Source organism: Pseudonaja textilis, chromosome 1, assembly GCF_049901715.1.
Source record: "Pseudonaja textilis isolate UNSWEBS1 chromosome 1, rPseTex1.2, whole genome shotgun sequence".
Taxonomy (NCBI): Eukaryota; Metazoa; Chordata; class Lepidosauria; order Squamata; family Elapidae; genus Pseudonaja; species Pseudonaja textilis.
Genome location: NC_141990.1, coordinates 207,176,771 through 207,196,607, shown reverse-complemented (window position 1 = coordinate 207,196,607; position 19,837 = coordinate 207,176,771). Strand labels below are relative to the sequence as shown.

Here is a 19,837-nt window from a genome sequence, read left to right as displayed (position 1 = left end):
AGACTAGACAACGCCCCGCATATCTCAATGACTACGCATGCGCCTGACTGGTGGGAGGGGTGTTATGTTCGGCGGAGCTGAGTGGGAACTGAAGTTTGTTCCCATTGGCTGAGCCATCTGACAGCGAGCGATATAAAGGGAGCTGTCAGACTGCGTCAGCTGTTGCTCTTTTCTGTCAGCCGATCCACGCATTCAGCGGCTACCACGGTAACCAGTTAGCATTTAATAGTTAATAAAAGGTTAAACTTATCAAGATCATGGACGTCGTCTTTGCCTTCACTAAAGATGAGATGGGTAAATAGTGTCATGGATGCAATGAATACAAATTTGGGTTAACTCTGGGAGGCAGTGGAGGATGCGGGGGCTGGCATGCTATGGTCATGGAATCACAAAGAGTTGGACGTGACTTATGAAACAACAATAACAATGATTCTACATAGTGGGGTCAGCAATGTTGGCTTGAAGTACAGGCCTGGGGCCTTCAGCCAACTGCTGCAAACCCCACATCTCTATTTTAGCCATAGTGCTGATGCTGAAGAGTGGCACTTCAAGCCCCATACCATGGCCACCCACCCTGATGCCACATTGCCAAGCCCCAGCTACCTCAAACGCCCTACCCCATCTTCCTTCCACTGCTGGTGAGGCACTCCCCACACTTGGCCCTGTGCTGGCCATGCGAGGCCTTTTTGCCAAGGCCGCTTGGCCTGTTCTCCAAATAGTATGGACTGATCTCGTGATGCTTCAGGAAGTCCTCAGAAGCTTTCTGAAGAAGGCTTGTGAGAATAGTGCATGCTGTTTGGAGAAGGAATGACCCGCCTCAGAAGGCCTGGTGTGGCTAGCAATTGCCTCACATGGAGCCAGGTTGGGCACACCTTGGCCGCAGCAGGACAAAAATGGGAAAGGTCAATTGGGAACAGTAGGGCCTGTAGAGCACAGGGTGGACGAGGCTGTATGCTTGAGGAGGCACTCCTTAATGGTGGTATTGAAGTAGAGGCCCTTAGGTGTTGGCGGCTAGTTGAGACTGCTGAAGGCCCCAGTTTCTAGTTCAATCCTAGCTTTGGTGCCAAGGATGTTGACTTGTGAAAGTCAGGTGGGGAGGGAGTTGAAAATGGGGCAGATCTTTTTTGAGGCACAGGGCTAGCACGGACCAAGGTAGGAATGGCTTGGATTGGGCTGTGTGATGCCCCGGGGCATGACACAAAAATAGCCAAGTCACAAAAATAGAAGAAAGTCCCTTTAATGCCTCCAGCTTGGTCCCAATGTCCAATCATCCTTGGCAGGATATCAAACTCTTAAAGAAAACAGTTTAGTGAGTAAATGCAGTCCGCACCCAAAGTAAAGTTAATTTGAAATAAAAAAACAAACACACCACACTGAAGGAATTACTTCAGCAGGCAAGGATGATTAATTGTAGACTTCTACCAGATAACGCAGCAACTACAGTTGGGAGGAAGCCAAAACACAGATAAGCTCCAACAAGAATGTATGCTTTGCTTCTAGGAACTTTGCCATGTGCAGTTTGTCCTTTTAACCAGTCCTCCCAGCTGCAGCCCATAAAGGGGATCAGGGCCCCTTCCTCCCCTGTAGACCACGCCACTCACATTTTTCCCTTATCCGCTCTCCCTGCGTGCCCTAGGATGAAGAGGGGATGGGCCTGGATCTTCCTCTGAATGCCCATCTGGCCTGTGCCCTTCCCCAGTTTCCTCCACAACCACCGGAGCCACACTACCACTCCCTGTCAGCTGTTCCATCTCTCCCTCAGAGTCAGACTCCAACAGGGACATGACAGGGTAAGTCCTTGCCTAACAACTGGAGGGATTTGGTACAATAGCGCTTAGATTTATGTACTGCTTCACAGCCCTCTCTAAGCAGTTAACAGAGCCAGCCTATTTCCCCCAACAATACGGGTCCTCATTTTACTGACTTTGGAAGGATGGAAGGCTGAGTCAACTTTGAACCTAGTGAAATTCGAACTACCAAACTGCAGGCAGCCGGCAGACAGCAGAAGTAGCCAGCAGTACTGCATTCTAACCACTGCACCTTTTAACAAAGGCAATGGAGACTGCCGAGATAGTCATCTCTAAGTTATGTGGCCATATGACATTGTGCTTGATGACTACATCACTTAGGAATGGAAAGTCCAGTTCCATTCACTGTCATAACTTGAGGACCATCTGTACTCTACATCTGTAAACTGCTTAGAGAGTGCTGTATAGCACTTATATAAGTCTATTGCTATCCCATCTCATACTAGAGCAGATGCGGTTAAGGCCAGAAAGCCCTTTGTACAGATTCATCTTGTGCACCAGCTACACTCTTCCCTTGATCAGGAGGCCCTTCAGACAGTTACTTCATGGTTGGATTATTGTGAAGCACTCTACATGGGGTTACCTTTGAAGACTACCCAGAAATACCAGCTGGTTCAAAATGCAATGACACCAGCATTGCCTTTTGGTATGCCCATATCTCACAGTTACAGGAGTTGCGTTGGCTGCCAGTCAGCTTCTGAGTGCAATTCAAGGTGCTAGTTATTATCGGTAAACCTCTGTATGACATAGGCCCTGGAGATCTGAGAGACTGTCTCCCATCGTTTCTGCCTGGCCAGTATGTTTCAGCAGACTGGGCCAGTTCCCCTTCACTATATGCTGTCATCATGTGAATTGCGATTTCACACTTTGAAGTATATAATACTAATATCAATGGATACCACACCAAAAAATCTCAGATGGTACTTAGAAAATATGCACATTGACAAAATTCCCATCAGTCAATTGCAAAAAGCCATACTGCTTGGATCTGCACATAATACTAACCTGATATAGTAAAACATCCTAGATTCTTGAGAATAACTTAATGCCAACACCTATGAAAGCCAACACCTGCTAAAGAACTGGCAGTTGTGACTTCACATTGTTGTGAACAGATAACAATAGTACTGGAGGATTAAAAAATAGGTTGAAGGGGCACCAAAATATATAATGAGAATGGCTTAATCTTCTAATTACATTTTCAACACTGATATTAAAGATGTATTTTTATTATTGCAACTTTTAGAAGTATGTGCATCTTTTGTTTGGAAGATAAAACACATTTATTAATTTAGATCACATATAGACAATTTTTCTACATACATACATACATACATACACATACATACATGTGTTTCTCTCTCTGTGTTAAGAAAACTATGCTGAGCTATCATGCGTTTGAAACAATTATAAAACAAGTGTTTAAGAAAGAGAGAGAGAGAAAGAAAGGGAGAGAGAAGAGTCACTTACCTCATCTGCAATCATACACCTAAGAGAAAAATAAAACAAATTAGGGTAAAAACAAAACAAAGCATTATTTCAATTGCAAATTAATTATCAGGAAGCAATTTCTTTCTAACAAGGCTTAATAAAAGATTTTTCCAAGACTTAAAGCCTGCTACAAGCTATCTTTTTCCCGAAACGGGCTTTAGATTTGTGCCTCCTCAAATCTACCGTCATTCCTCAACTAAGCTGCAAGTCAACTTTTATTTGAAAATGAAAAGTATTTCCTCATGACATGCTGACTTCCATTGGCCTCTCCTGCTTGATCACTTTTCAAAACTTAATTCAAAATTCTGTATCGTCTAGCATCTTTTTAGTAGATGGAACTGTGATAGCCAAGCTTTAGATCTGAATTTTAATGAGTATTCTGTGTAGGCTTGAATCCATTCACTCCAAATTGTTCAGATCATAAAAGCTGAAGGGATTATGCATGTTACCATGAGCAATGTCGGAGTAAATATGTTTTAACTAAATAATTCAGAAATTATAGAATGTTTGGGTAGAACAACTTTTTGCTTAGGAAGATCAAACCAGATTTACCAAATGGAACTTGGTGGAATGGAAAAGGCAAGTGGTACGGCTGAGAATGGGATGGATAGGAGGCAAGTTAGACAAGAAAAATGGGAGCTCCTGTTTGCAATTCATCAAGGATAATGAAAGTCAGGGGCCAAAGAGAAAATGGGCGCACTTGGAGGCTTTAATACAGAAGTAAACTACTTGGTGTCCTAGCATATGTCTGAAACAGGGACTAAGACACATGTAAGTGAAATAGGATTTTTATAAGGCTGTATTTCTAGGTCTGTGGTTAGTTCAAATTCCAGGGATGGACACTGAAGAGCCTTCAGATGATAAAGAAATTAGCTGTAAGATATAGAGCAGGAAGGAAATATTACCATAAAGTGCAAGAGAAGAACATAACAATTTACTAGAGCAAGGCTTACATTATTATTGTATATTATTAGCAGATAGCTGGTTTTTTTTATTATATAACATATTTTTTAGAGGCTGCACCTCCTTATTTTAAATTCCTTATCTTTAATAACAATATAACCTGTCATCTGACGCTTTATTAAAGATTTTGGTCAGTGTCTCCTTTATTAATGAAACAAAAGCAAACTACCTACACCATCAGAAAGGTTACGTGGTACTAAAGCAAAAAAACCCCACAAAACCCAGATCTTCAGATTTTTCTTTTTTTATAGAGATTCAAAAATAAATTCTGTCATATGTTTTGACTGCTATGAGCAGGACATCTTGTCTCTGAAGTTCAATTAGTCATTTCCTTTTAACTGATAGTTACCCAATTGAGAATTTGCATACCATCTGTCCCAACTATGTGACAACTATATCAAGAACTCTAATTTCAGACTTGAAGCATTTCATTTCAAGCTATAAACTCTGTTAGAACAAATAAAATGTGCCAAAAGAGAACATTAATTAATATTCAGCATACTAGCATATATTAGAATGTCAATACGTCTACTCTCCTGGATGAAAAGACTGAAAACAAAAGATGAATAGTTTGCTTGCAACCAAACAATTTAATGTTGGCTTTGGGTATTGGAGCCCCCTGGTGATAAGGTGTTTCCACAATAAATCTTGGATAGGGTGTTACTATCTCAGTCAGGGACTCTTCTTAGACTGATGGCTCCTGAAACAAGAAAGTGGCAGCCATGGACAGGAGGGCCCTTTACACACCTTGGGTGTGCCAGTTACGCCCGTTCCCAGATCGGTAGGTTTTGTTCAGTCATGCATGCCTTTGTGAGGAATTCTCTGTACCACAAAGCCCTCTACATGGGGCTTCCCCTCAAGAACATACAGGGGTTCGAGGTGCAGAATGTAGCTGTCTGTGTAGCAAAGGGTGTCAGGTATTCTTCACATCTAACATCACTGCTCTGTGAGCTGCATTGGTTGTTTCCAAGTGCAATTCAAGGTGCTGGTTGTCATCGCTAACGCCCTCCATGGTTTAGGTGCTGGGTTACCTAAGGAACCGGAGCCATGTGGTAAGATGCTGGGCCTGCATGCCACTGAGGTTAGCAGCTCAGCGGGTTTGATTCCTGTGAGTGAATAAACCGTGCAGGAACAAGAAAGGAGCCTCCCCGAATGCTTATTGGAATTCGGGCGTCCCGCTGGTATAGATAACACCCCCCGAAAAAAATTCCTTTTACAGAGGCAGCCAGCCACCTCGGTGATCCCTGGCTAACATGTGCCATACGCGAAATAAATAAACCAACCTAAGGAACCATCTTTCTGTAGTTGTTTCTATTCATCCAATTTGTGGTTAGTCATATGGCGGGTCCCATCAGCCAAGGAACGTCAGCTAGCAAGAACCAGGAGATACAACTTCTCTGCTGTAGTTCCTGCCTTCTGGAATGTTCTCTCTTCAGATATCAGGATTATCCCTGATCCTGTTGACTTTTTTTGCAAGGTTGTGGAGATTTGGTTGTGTGCTTGGGCTTTTATAAATGTAAAAAAACAAACAGTATTCTGCTTGATAGTCCTTATTGTTGTTGTAAGAATTATCCATCTGGTTCAGTTCCAAGCCAGGACAAAAGACACTGATTGGAAAAATGGTTTAATGGTGAAGCAGAACCAAGCAGCACATGGGGGTTCTGGGCAGCTGACCACATGCAGTTGAGAGTGAGGGGTGTTTATACCTTCCCTTAGGCTTTGCACTTGAACGTCTTGTTCCTGTGCAAGAACATGTATTATATTGGCTGTTGTCAGACTCCCATGGTGCCATGAACAAATCCTAGGAGTTCGTCTGAGCTAAACCTGGTTGAATTTTGGCTGATGCAATGAAGGGGCTCGTGTTCTGAAAGGGTGTTGGACAATTCCTATTATGGCTGAGGGCTAATGCTGCTTTTGTTCAGACCTTGCTGCAAGGAATTTGCTTATGAATAGAGCTAGCTATCTCTTTATCTCTTAAGTGAGCTAGTAAGGAATGTGGAGGCTGCTTTCCAAGAGCATGTTTCTCCATTTCTTACCCAGGGAAATAATATTCTGTCTTTTTAATATTTCTCAAAATATTTCATTCTTCTAGGAAACGGGTGGGTGCTAACTTTCTACGCTGTCTTTATAAATTTCAGTGAATATTAAGCCTCACATAGTTTTTGCCCAGAGAACCGTTGGGCATATTAACTCTCCCTTAGTCCAGACCCCTGTTCTGATGCCACATTGCAATTCCCAGTATTCTCAGCAAATGAAAACCATTGGTCCAGAAACTACAAATGCTAATCCTCATACACTTGCAAGTCCTCAAGCTTTTATATTAAGGATATAACATTTGTAAAGACGCTAAATGACCAAAGGATGCTCATGTTTTTTGTTGAATATACAAAGCCAAGTTTCTCTGTAAACTGAAAAAAAAAAAAGAGCCATCTTTGCTAATTTATCATATTTATCTCTACCAAATCATTAAAAATAAATGGAGATACTCATTTGCTGGAACTCTGCTCAATTAAGGAGACACAGATGTGAAAATACATTTGTCAAATTCCAGCCCATTATTCTAGCTTCTGGACTACTACATTCACTTTAATAGTTTATTTGGGAAGGATAATTAAAGCAAATACATGGTCCCCAAGCTTATGAAAGCCAACTTGCAACGTAGGACAAGAAAACACACAGCTGCTGTTTTGCAAAATAAGAAATTATGTTGCACAAACCACATGCATGTGAAAGGGATTATTCAGGGTTTGTGTTTCAGGAAAGCTGAACTGCCATCAACTATGATTCACAATACAGTTTTCACAAATTAAGAGGGGACATGCTCTTGCCCTAAGAAATGGGTGATCCAGCCTTTAGAGGAGCATACCTAAAAAGATGGACCATCGTTTAAAATGCACACGAATTATAAGCTGTCATTTTTTAAAATGGAATTTTCTTTTGTTCAGCATGATAATTAATTGAAAACATTTATATCCCAGCTTCCCATGCTTTCTGATATGAGGTCCCAACAATTGAGGACAGCTTAAGAGAGACATTAAATGCAAACACAAAAGAAAGAAAAGAAAAGCAAAAGCAAATTTGATTTAATATCAACGGATCCCTTTCACCTTTTAATTAACAGTGCTTACCCATTCTAACTACAGAACATTCTGTAACAGAGAAAGAGTTCTGTTTCCCTTCATTTTGGAGCTCCAGATTTTCCTAGGATTTTCGCCCACTCATGTGAATCAGTTTTATATAACACTCCAGCATATAATTTGCATCCCACATACAAGGCAGCACTTTAGCATTAACATCTTTCTCATACTGGAGTTATTTAAAGAATGTGAACCTGGTACATTTTAAAATGTTCAAGCAACCATTTCATTTATATGTCACCAATCACACGATGCAGTCCTAATTCTGAAACAAAATGACTTGCCTTGCAACAGTACCTTGCCAAAAATAGAGCCTCCAACGACACAAATATAGAATGTTCAAAATGAATTTGGTGCTAATGAGAACTATCAGTCTGACAGCAATACGGGGTACTTTTCTATTTTTACCATTGGTAATACTTGCAATCCATCTAATAACCAAAATATTCTGGAGGACTGACAAAGTTTCTTAAAATATTAAAAATCTCAAAGCACTAAAAAGTTCAGAAAATAAAAAACAAAAAAACATAATTAAAAATTCATAGCAAAGACATCAGTCTCATAAAATTCCTTCTTCCAGTTACAGCATCCTCTTACAATCAAATGTACAAAATTATAGAAATGCTAGGAAGGAAAAGAAAAACCTTTGTCTTGTATCAAAATATATTTTGGGATGAGCAAAAGGTATGTTTTTCTGAGGAAATGTTACATAAACAGTAAAAAAAAAAAAAAGTCGTATTCCCCTGCCTCACTTCATTGGATGAACGAGGTGACTCTCTGAAGACTAATAAAAAAAATTAAATGGTTGCATAAGAGAGACAGTATTCCTTAAGATATTCTGGCTCTAGACCAGGGTGCCAAATTTGCATCGTCCTAGCGGCATCACATGATGTATCTGGACTTTTCCCCCCCTTCGCTAAACCGGGCGTGGGCATGGCCAGCACGTGATGCATCCAGCTTGTGGGTCTGGAGTTTGGCAGCCCTGCTCTAGACCATTAATTCATGTCTTTACAAATCAACAATGGCCCCCCTCCAAATTCCCCACTGAATTCAGCAAACTGACAGCTTAGCTAGCTGATAAAGCAAAATAAAAATGTGGTGCACATGGTGCAGTATGACCTTGCTTGTTTTCCTGCAGACATTTTGTTACCCAGCTAGCTAACAATCTCTGTGCTACAGTAGAATGGAGTGGGGTTTGCTCTCTGTATGTAAACATCTGTTTATAATCATTTATATCTCTTTATTTACTGCATATATACTAAACGGAGCTTATCATTTCAGAATTGGTTAGGGTGTTCTTTTCTCCTTTGTAATTGCTTTGATAGGCTGCTGTTTACTGCTTGTTTGTCTGGGTTAGTAGTTCTCTGATTAGGGTATTGTTTACTGCTCTCTGTCTGATGTTAATCGTAAAGTTGATTCCTACATATTTGGGTGATGACTGCAGAGAAGGTGGTGTTCTTATTTCCTTTTTAGCTTTTTTATTGTCTCTTTTAAATGGTGTGTAAATGTTATTTATCTCTATGTGCTTGTTGATGGCTGATCTGAGTACCAAGCTTCTAGGAATTTCCTAGTGTTTTTGCATTTAGCTTGATGCTCACAGTTGCCCAGTTGAAATATGACGAAGTCTGTCCATGTATTGTCAAATTATGGAACTTACATATCTTCTGACTACTAATTAGTGTGCATGGATGTGCTCTGTTAGACTTCTGCCTGTTTGTTCTAGATAGTGGCTGTTACAGTCCTTATACAGTGTGTTGTACCTGATGTCTGTTTTTTCTTCGGTGGCTAATGGGTCGTTCTTTTTTTACTTAAGATGTTTTGCAATTTTTTTCGTTGGTTGGTGTACTACTATGATGCCATGTAGTGGTAAGAGTCTGCTGGTTGTTCTGAAATGTTTTGATGTATGAAAATATTATCTTTTTCATAGCTTGTGTCAGTTGTGCTGTAGTGGGTTGAATGGTACGGTACTTTTTGATAAAGTTGAATTTGAAAAACCCGTAACTCCAAATTCATAACTTTGGGGGGAGGTTATTGACAAATTATCAGTATTTGAATTATATAATTCAGAAACTAAACAAGTTAAAGACTAAAGACTATGAATAGATGGGTACAATATTTAAACAGGATGAATGATATGCAACAATGGGAATATTATTGGAAATATAAAATATTATATTTAGTGCGAATATCAGTCTTACAAGATATTTTACCATTGGAATACTGGCTGCTATAATAGACAACCAATTTTCTAAAAATTACTGGAAATGCAATAATCAGTTTAGATTACTTTTTCACCTGATGGAAATATTATGTTCAACAATTCTGAAATATTATTCATGATAGAATTGAACAAATTTTAAAGATTAAATTTTCTTTCCAATCAGCTATCATTCTATTAATTCTTATATTTCCATATAAATGTGCTAACAGCTAACAACTGCCAGAACACTTTATGCTTTTTACTGAAAATCACATAAGCTTTTATAGAAGAATACCACCTTAAGACACTGCATCAGTGTAAAAATAACTTTGTATTTGAAAAACAATTGTGAAACATAATTTAATTCACCTTAGAAACCATTCATAGGTTATAGTTCTATCTATAGCCATATGCTACATCCCCAAATTGGGTTTCTTTTATTGATTTAATACTTAAGATTTTGTTTAATTTACGAAATTTTTGTTACCCAGAAGTCTTCATTAATTCTTCACTTTGATCAATGATTCATACTATACTGGCATTTGTTGTTAATTATTGCAGGTTGACTCAGCTTTTTAAACTGATACAAGTTACTTTAAAAAGCAGCAGTAATCTAATATTACTTTACATTTTTATTCAGTTTTATACCATCTGCAAACCTCTTTTTCTTTTTTTCTTTTCCCTTGATTGTATTCTAAGTATCTACAATAAAATAAAGACCAATATATAGAGAGCCAGCTTGATCTAGTGGTTAAGGCTTCAAGCTATAAAGGGGGAGATCGTAAGACCAAATTCCGTCTTATCCATGAAAGCTGCTGGGTGACCTTGGGCCAGTCATTCTCTCTCAGCTTAACCTACCTCCCAGGATTGTTGTTGTGAGGAAAATAGGTTTGTTGGATACAACCCCCAGCTTAGATTATTTGTAAAATAAAAAAAATAAAAAAATGAAATTAAAAAAAAAACAAAGTATAAAATAAAAAATAAAATACATACCAAGCTTGATCGAGGACCACTATTTACAGACCAGTGATTTAGAATCCAAACTCAAAAAGTATAATTAAATTTAGGTTCAGCTTCAACAATTTGACATTAATAGCATTCAATATTTCAAATCCAAAACTTTTAGAAAACATTTTGTACAAAATTTCCATTCAACACAATAAGTCAGAGGTTATATTGCAGAAACAATTTCATCACCACACATGTTTAAGATAATTTCACCTGCCACTTCTTTCTAGTGCAAATATAATTCCTTTCTTCTGAAAAGGAAGCAGCTTTTCCTTTAGCTTCTCAGGTAGATAAGAAAATTCTTCATCAACGTCAGAATTTGAACATGGTAGTCCAACTCTAGGACTCTCCTGGATAATAGTTGCCATCTTTATTCTAGCAAAAGGAAAAAAGGGGAGGTTATTAAAAATTTAGCATTATTTTTCATTTCTTTTCAGCAATGTTGAAGACAGTATAAACAATAGTATTATACACGGATCACAATAGCCAAGCAAGGAATCTAAGAATAAAATGGCAGGATAAGAACAATGGATGGAAACTAATCAAGGAGAGAAACAATCTAAAATTAAGGAGAAATTTCCTGACAATTAGAACAATCTGTGGAAGGATTTGCCTCCAAAAGTTCTGAGTGCTCCAGCACTGGAGATTTTTAAGAAGAAATTGGACCAACCATTGGTCTGAAATGGTATAGGGTTTCCTGCCTGAGCATGAAATTGGACTAGAAGACCTCCAAGGTGCCTTCCAACTCTGTTCTTGTTATTGTTAAATTAGTTGCGCACACAGAACTGTGTGTTTGTTTGCATGTGTAAGTGCGCATATATAGACACAAAATAAAATATTTTTCAAATGATATTGTAACCAGAGTGCCAGTGGGGCAGTGTATTTATTCAACAATAAATTCACAGTTGATGAGAAGACAGTAATAGAAAAGCTGACATTGAACATCATAAAAAGTAATGTAGCTTGTAATTGTAAAAGATGAAAAGATAATACTAGCAATTAATTACAATCCATTAACAAACATGACATGACTGATATAAGCGAAAGAGCCAAGTTCTCAAAATCCAAGAAATTTATAATCTGTAAAGAAAAATAACACAAGGGGATGAAATATATTTCATGATCATTTTCACCATGGTTGTTAAGAGAATCTCATGGTTAAGTGACTAATGTAGTTGTTAAGTGAATCTGGGTTCCCCAATTTTCTTAGCTTGTTGGAATCCATCTGAAAAGGTCACAAATCATAATCACAAGACACTGTAATCTAAGCAAGAGCCAGTTGCCAAGTGCCCAAATTGCAATCACCTGACCGTGGGGCTGAAAAAACTGTCATAACTTAAAGGACAGGTTGTAAGTCACTTTTTCCAAGGCTGTTGTTACTTTAACCTATTGTTAAATGAATAGTTGTAATAGTTGTAACTTGAGGACTACCTGCATTTGATTTTTTTTCTTAATGGAGTTCTGATAGTAGCCCTAAAGACTCCCTCAGTTCATAGAATCAGGCTGCCATGGTCCTGCTATCTGTTGATGTAGAAGGAAAAGTGGTATCCTGATTACTTCTTCCTGCAACTCAAATTGGAATCTGCTAGTCCTCAAGACTGCATCCTCAAGAATACCATATTCCCAGTTTGCTTGGGAGTAAGCCCCATTAAACAAGCTTCTTTGAAATAAAGCCAAAATATTCTTATGTGAAAACCATCTGTTGAAGATTTTTAAAATACGAATAAAGTCTTGTAAATTAAACAAATATGCCAATGTATCATAAACTAAAGTTACATTTTATATTAAGCCAATACAATGATTTCCATTTAAGTCTGATAAGAAAAAAAGTTCCATATATTTATTTTCTCAGATTTCTATTTTGTTTTGCTTTTCTCCAAATGCCTGGAAATTACACTTGTCTAATTACTCGATTTAATTTTTTTCTGATGTTCATAACTTAACTTTCAATGGCCTCTGGAAATTTCCAGGGACGCCATTGTATTGCCAGCTGTGTTCTGCAGAATAGAGTCCAACAATTGCTCTAAATGTTCTAGAGAGTTATAAATCAAATATGTTCTCATTATTGCTGTACCAAAATTTTCTTTTGCTGATTTTCAACCTCTCTCATTCCAGCTGAATAAAGAGACTATACTAAAAAAAAAGCAAGAGAATGTCATCCACCATTATTATAATAGTAAAATAATGTAAGCTCAAAAATTCTACCAAAAGAGATTGAAAAGAGATTGATGGACAAATATAAGGTTCTAAAAAGGTGTAAGAAATAGAAAGAAGCTTTTTATTAAATTTAACAAAGATTTCAATCTTGAAATAGGTTTTAAATTTTCCTTTCATTCTTGGTGATTTAAAAGTGTGCTAAGTGCCTCTTTTTAGTCAATCTATTTTGTTTTTGTAATGTATCTTGATATTGCCAGTATTAATGTACTAGTGTTTATGTCTGTAGAACAGGGGGTCCCAAAGTTGGCAACCACAATTCCCCAGCCAGCATGGCTGTCTTGGAAATTCTGGGAGTTGAAGTCAATGCATCTTAAAGTTGCCTTGCTGTAGAATACCACTTAATTAGAATGGATGGCTGAAGTAGAGTTTCCTTTCATTTCAATGACTAGTTGGCTTCATTTAAAATATTAAGATGTTTCTATAAGAGAGGCCATAAACAATCAAAACAATAAACATGGTAGTTATTTTCTGAGGTGCAACATTGAAACATGTGGTCAAGTCCTACTGTATTTTTACACAATTATCAGGGGTGGGATTCAAATTTTTTAACAACCAGTTCTGTGGGCATGGCTTTGTTGGTGGGCGTGGCTTGGTGGTCATGTTATTGGCTGGGTGTGGCCAACTCAATATCACTCACATCGAGGCACGCATCTCCTCGCCTGGCCTCTCATGACTGTGGGGATGCTGCAACAGTCCTAAGTGTGAAAAATGGTCATAAGTCACTTTTTTCAGTGCCATTGTAACTTTGAATGGTCACTCCACACAAGCAAAGTACCAGCAAAGGAGGGGAAAAATATTCCAGAGAAGTTCCAGAGACAGGATGTCTAGTCCTGCCAAGAATGTAATAAAGTTTAACAGAGAGGCAGTTTCTGTAAGCAACACTAGAATGTTTCCTTCCTGCCTTCCTTACAGGATTAGGCCAGTAATTTCTTCTAACAACTGGTTCTCCGAATTGCTTATAACAACCGGTTCTAGTGAATAAGTGCGAACTGGTAGAATCCCACCCCTGCCAAATATGTTCTGTTTCCCCAAACAATCCTGTGAGGTGGATTGGGCTGATAGAGAATGGCCCACCAAACTCACTCAGCCAGCTTTCATGGCTAAGGAAGGAGTAGATACTCCTGGTTTCTGTACTGAACATTTTAGTCACTATAGATCAGGGGTGTCAAACTCAAGGCCAGTGGGCTGGATCTGGTCCACAAGTTGCTCAATGAAGGACTGGCCCACGGTGCTTCTGCCAGCAAAAATGGAGCTTTGTGAGGGCCGCGTGCAGCTCCATTCCCCACAAGATCCATTTTTGCTGGCAGAGGGTGACAGGAGGCTGTCACAGCTGAAAACAGAGCTCATGATCCTGTTTTCACTGGCAGAGCGCCCAGCCACCACAAATGTCCCGAACACAAGTGCCATCAAGCTGCCCACGCCCCCACTGCCCCCCTGAGGTTAAACACAACCCTGATGCGGCCCTCAATGAAATTGAGCTTGACACCCTTGCTATAAATAGTCCTCACTTCATAACCATTCAATTATGAAGGCACTGAAAAAAATGACTTACGATCAGTCCTCACATTCATGATCATTGCAGCATTCTCAGGATCACATGATTCCGTTGCTGGGCAACCTTTGCAGAGTTAGGACAGCAACTTTCCCAGTCAACTTCCAACATCAATGCTACTAACTTAACAAATGCAGTGATTCACTTAATAACCTTGGCAAGAAAGGTCATAAAATAGGGCAAAAATCACTTATCAATTGTTTTGCTTAGCAACAGAAATATTGGGCTCAATTGTGGCCATAAGGATTACCTATAAAAGTCAATTCAGTTCTGTCTCAACTTCTACTGAGAACACACTGGTCTTGTCAAGAAAGTCAGACTAATTTTTAGGCAGTTTGGGAATTATATATATCTACATCTACATCTATCTATCTATCTTTTACACAGTACTATTTAACTATATTTCAGTCATACCTTTCCCATTCCCTGTGACCTAGTAACAACTCAATATTAAAATGGCTAGAGATTCCTCCAACCCCCTTTAACCATTGTAGACTAAACCTGCAGCAACATCACAGAGGTACAATATGTGAGATTATTTGTGTTAATTGTCTAAAGTCATATTTTAGAGGGTTTTTTTTTGTAACAATAAGGGGACCATCCAAGACATCAAACTCCCAAGTTCATACAGTGTAATAAATCCACTTTAAACACACCGAGCACTTGTTGTGCCCAAATAAAGCTTAGCATAAAGTTAAGCCAGCAGCTGAACTTAGAAAACATGCGGAACCACAAAACTACCCAACTCCGTTTTAGCCTAGTTTTGCACTAAATTCAATGTCCTAGATACAGGCCAACGGCCAGAAAAATCCAAGCAATCTTTAATCTTGTTTTCCAAAGCAGCAATTCCAGGAGTTAGTACCATGCATTAAAGAGAGAGTACATTGCCAAGTTCATGCATCATTGCAGGCCAGGCGCGGAGACTAATTTGCTATTCCACAGTGCACAAAACCAGGTAAAAGAATTCCTCACCAAACCTCATTCGCCGAAGCAGCAACAGCTATTTTTTGTGTCGGCTGCTAACCAGAATGACCTTTTTTTTTCGCGCTTAAACCCGACGGAAGTGATCTCACCCACCCAGTGGCAGGACAACCCCGACAGCTTAACAAACGCTTCCCGCCGAACTATAAATCAAAGCGGTGGGGTGGCTTCGCTGGCTGGTTTGCGTAAGGCTGCCTCCCGGGCACCAGCGATGAAATCCCAAGCGGTTTCCGGGTTTTCTCATAAGAAAACAACCCTGCATTTTGGAAAACGCGTGCATGTTAAGAGGGGGGAACTCCCTTAAGCCTCCGATGCCGCGCTACAAAAAGAATTGGGGCTGGGGTGGGTGGATTTAATGAAGGGAAACGGCCCTCTTTGTAAGTATTTTGTGTTCCTGGAACAGAACGATGCGAAGAATGTCTAATTATTCAGCTAGTAATTGAGTTCGAGGTACTAGACCTCAAAAGTTACAGGATGAAGCCAATTGGTTTTATTTTATTTATTTATTTTTACTTGTCAATTGCTTACAAGATAATAGGTATAAGTAAAAACATAGTTATGAATGCATAAGTTTGATGGGTTTATGAGCATATGGGAGAGCTAAGGTCAGATAGTGATTATGAGAATGAAATAGGAGCCCGCAAAGGTGCTTCAACTGACTAAAAGAGGCTTGCATCGGAGTAGGTATGGATAGAATTGCATGTTAAAAGCAGATTAACTGTCCTGGGATGTCATAGCAGTGTTTCTCAACCTTGAGATGATTGGACTTCATTTCCCAGAATTCCCCTGCCAGAAAAGCTGGGATTTATCATATGAATCTACCCACTAGGACAGAAATTATTTATTTCTAGGGTAGAAATTACTTATTTAATTAGCAGGAAGCAAAGCTGGCTGGGGAATTTGGGAGTTGAAGTCCAACCATCTTAAAGTTGCCGAGGTTGAAAAATGCCGCTTTATAGTATGCAACTCTATGCACACCTTATAAAAAGAAAATTAGCTGCAGGTTATAGCTTGCACAAGAGTATGATCTAATGCTGCAGCAAATCCTTATGTACTTGGCTATCATTTTAATGCATGTTGATTGGTGAGGCAATTGTTCTAATCTGTTACTAATTGAACAATAGAACAATTAAGTAATTCTAGACTCCAAATATAATATAGTCTAATAATCAGCTGCTCGTTAGCCGATAGTGCATATTATGTTGTTTGCTTCAAACTGTAATCAGCTTTGCTTTCCCTCCTGATTGAGAATTTCTATCCTAGTGGATAAATTCATATGATAAACCTAACCTAATCTGGAATTATTTACTTGATAACCCAGAACCAGAGTTTTTTTTTAATTAAAATTTCTATAGCTGTCCATCTCAATCCAATTTACTCTGGGCACAAAATAATTAAATGCAGAAAAAACAATGTATGTATGTATGTATGTATGTATGGTATTCAGCTTTGTTCGGGTATTTTCCCACGTCATTATAGTTGTGCTTTTAAAGTTGTGCTTTAATGACGTGGGAATATACCCAAACAAAGATGAATACCATACATAAATACCGCAAAACTTAAGAAAATATATATATATATATATATATATATATATATATATATATATATATATATATATATATATATATATATTTATATTTGTTTTCTTAAGTTTTCGAGGTACTTACATGTATAGTATTCAGCTTTGTTCGGGTATTTTCCCACGTCATTGTAGTTGTGCTTTTAAAGTTGTAGCAACGTTTCGGCAAAATCTCATTTGCTATCATCAGGCTTCTGTATTGTGTTCGTCTGTGAGTCAGAGTATATATATATATATATAGGCAATCAAAAATTTAATTACATGAGCATCAATAGTGTAACCAGGTAACAGGGCCCATTAGCACATAGCCAAATCTTTAAAGTCTTATGAAAGGCTAACAAGATCTAGTCCATCCTGCATGCCAAGGGAAGAATGCTCCAGAGAGCAGAGGCTACTGCCACGAAGGCATGTCTCCTAGTACCTGCCAGCCAACATTTCTTGGCTGACAAGACCCACAGCATCCTCATCTTACTAGGTTGAATAGAAACTATTGTGAAACTATCTAATTGGATGAATAGAAACTATTGTGAGAAGATGGACTCTTAGGTAATTTCAAGCCATGTAGGGTTTTAAAGATGACAACCAGCACCTTACATTGCACCGAATATGCAGGCAACCTGTGCAGTTTCTGTAGTACTGGTGTTACATGTGCTACATAATAGGCACTGTTAACCAGCCATGCAGCTTTGTGTCACAACAGTTGAAGTTTCTAAATGCTATTCAATGGTAGACTCATGTAGAGTGTGTTGCAATAATCCAACTGAGAGGGCATCAGTGACTGGACAAGGCCTCCTGGTTCAAGAATGGGCACAACTGATGCACAACCCAAAAGCCCTTTTAGCCACAGCTGCACCTGCTCTTCAAGCAGGAATCAAGTCCAAGGTGATTCTCAGATTGCACTGCATCTGTCTGGGGCCGTGTTACCCCATTCAGTCTCAAAGGAAACTTGTTCCTAGGAAGATGAAATGCCCAAAGCCACTCCATCTTGATGGATTGAGTCAGACCCCCCTATCCAGAGATGGAGATATATAACTGGATATCATCTGCATATTATGGTACCTAACCTCATCCAAAACCATTGGATCACTTTACACAGCGGTTTCATGTAGATGTTCAAGAAGAGAAAGAATCAAGTCATGGAGCAGTCTACACAATAGGACCATGGACAGAATCTCTTGCCCAGGATAGCATTGTGTTGCCTGTTCTCAACTCTATATTTGGGCTGTATCCAGTAACTAACTTTGGGCAGTAAAATGGTTTCCATCCTAACCTACACACTTAAATTGTGATGTGCCTGGGTTAGCGTTCATAGAATAGCAACAACTAGGGTTAGTTATGTCAGCTGATTGTTATTAATAAAGGCATTTTATGCTAAGAAATCTGGGAAGTTGCAAATGCAGTGGGTGAGATTATGGTTGGGCTTCCATGAACATAAGTAGTGATTAATTTTAAATGTCATGGCCCAATTTCATTCTGGCATGGGAGATATATAAGCCTTTAAGGAATCAGTAGATTCTTTAATAGTTCTTATCTGACTTCTACTGGAAACACTTAGAAAAGGAGATCTAGCTAGGGTAAAATTAGATCTTTGATAATGAATGAACCTGGCTTTAAAATACAAAATATATTAACATTTTAAAAAAATTAAAATATTCAGGCTTATTATGAGAAGCTTTTAAAGACTATGGATAGTAATAATTCTAGCAAACATTAAAATGCTACAGGGTTGCTTTTATAAGAAGTTATATAAGAATAATTAAGATGTTTATCAAAGTCTTTGAGTTATAGATAGTATGAGTAGTATGAAACACTGCTCAGAAAAATAGCAGCGATTAATATCACTATGTCATATAGTGAAAAGCAAACATTTTAACTATTTTTTAAAAATGAAAATACGTTACTTGAATTATACAAGCAATTTCTGTTGTTCATGTCTGGAGGAATCTACAGAATCTCTTCCATCTAAGGATTCATTGCAGACTGGAAGAGCAACCTCCTAACCATGCAAACAAATATGATTAGCTTCACAGAATGCACACCTTTAGTAATGGAATTCAAATACAGTACAGTATTGTATTCAAACAATACTGTACTGTGTACAATAATTGATCCAGATAATTGTCATATGTAACACTAAGCAACAAAACTGACCAGGTTGACATATACAAATATATCTCCTTGGGCAAGGATTCTCAATTTTTTTGAGTAGAGACTAGAAATGTGCAAGTATTCAGATCTTAGCAGGAGAAAGTGCTTCAGCTCCAACACTGGTTACCATGGGTACACTCACTGGATCTATCAGCAGCACCTTAAGCAAACTGCCCCTTTTTCTAGTTTCTTATACTAATCCTGTATTTTCATGCAGCTGCCATGTAAGGTCAGGAAAAGGTGTGCGTTTTTTAAAAAGTATTCCTTCCAAATACAATGAGGGGCCCCAAGGCAGATTCAAAGCAATTTTCTTGCTTTTGATCCACATGTCTCAACTCTAGCTGTAAAAAACGTAGTTGTAACTCACTTGAAGATATTTATAAGGTGGATTACCTAAAAAAAAAAAATCAAGCTTCAGCACAGTTTGAGTGCTGTGAAACTCATTTTGGGTTTTAATCTCTGCTTTTACAGTTTAAATATTAAACATGGCATATATGTGGCAAACCCTAGCCCTAAATCATTAGTTATTCATTGGAGTATTGCAAGGTCTTATTTGACTTGGTCAAGCATCTTGTCAAAAAGCCAGTCTACAACATATTGATCATCTGGAAGAATTTCAGGACACAACGGACTCAAATGACCCCTTTGCGGCGATCTATTGCAAGCTGGAACGCGATACTACAAATCCCATCATGCTTTGCTCCAATTCCCTCCCGCCCCCACGCAGGGAGTTTTAGGACGACTCTGACC

The 19,837-nt window shown here is 38.5% G+C and overlaps 1 protein-coding gene across 3 annotated transcripts in view; it reads right to left on the bottom strand.

The window, feature by feature from the left end:
* Positions 1-15,430, bottom strand: part of ZRANB3 (zinc finger RANBP2-type containing 3) — a 60,028-nt gene extending 44,598 nt beyond the window's left edge. For 2 of the 3 annotated variants that reach the window (XM_026714608.2, XM_087920325.1), the window contains exons 1-3: positions 15,349-15,430; positions 10,821-10,982; positions 3,279-3,297 (exon numbers count right to left, since the gene is read on the bottom strand). In XM_026714608.2, the coding sequence (XP_026570393.2) occupies positions 3,279-3,297; positions 10,821-10,975 (174 nt within the window). In that variant the 5' untranslated portion in view covers positions 10,976-10,982; positions 15,349-15,430. Of the gene's footprint in view, positions 1-3,278; positions 3,298-10,820; positions 10,983-15,348 lie in introns of those variants that run through there. The other variant, XM_087920324.1, reaches the window with a different exon arrangement.
* Between the last annotated feature and the right edge of the window lie 4,407 nt (positions 15,431-19,837).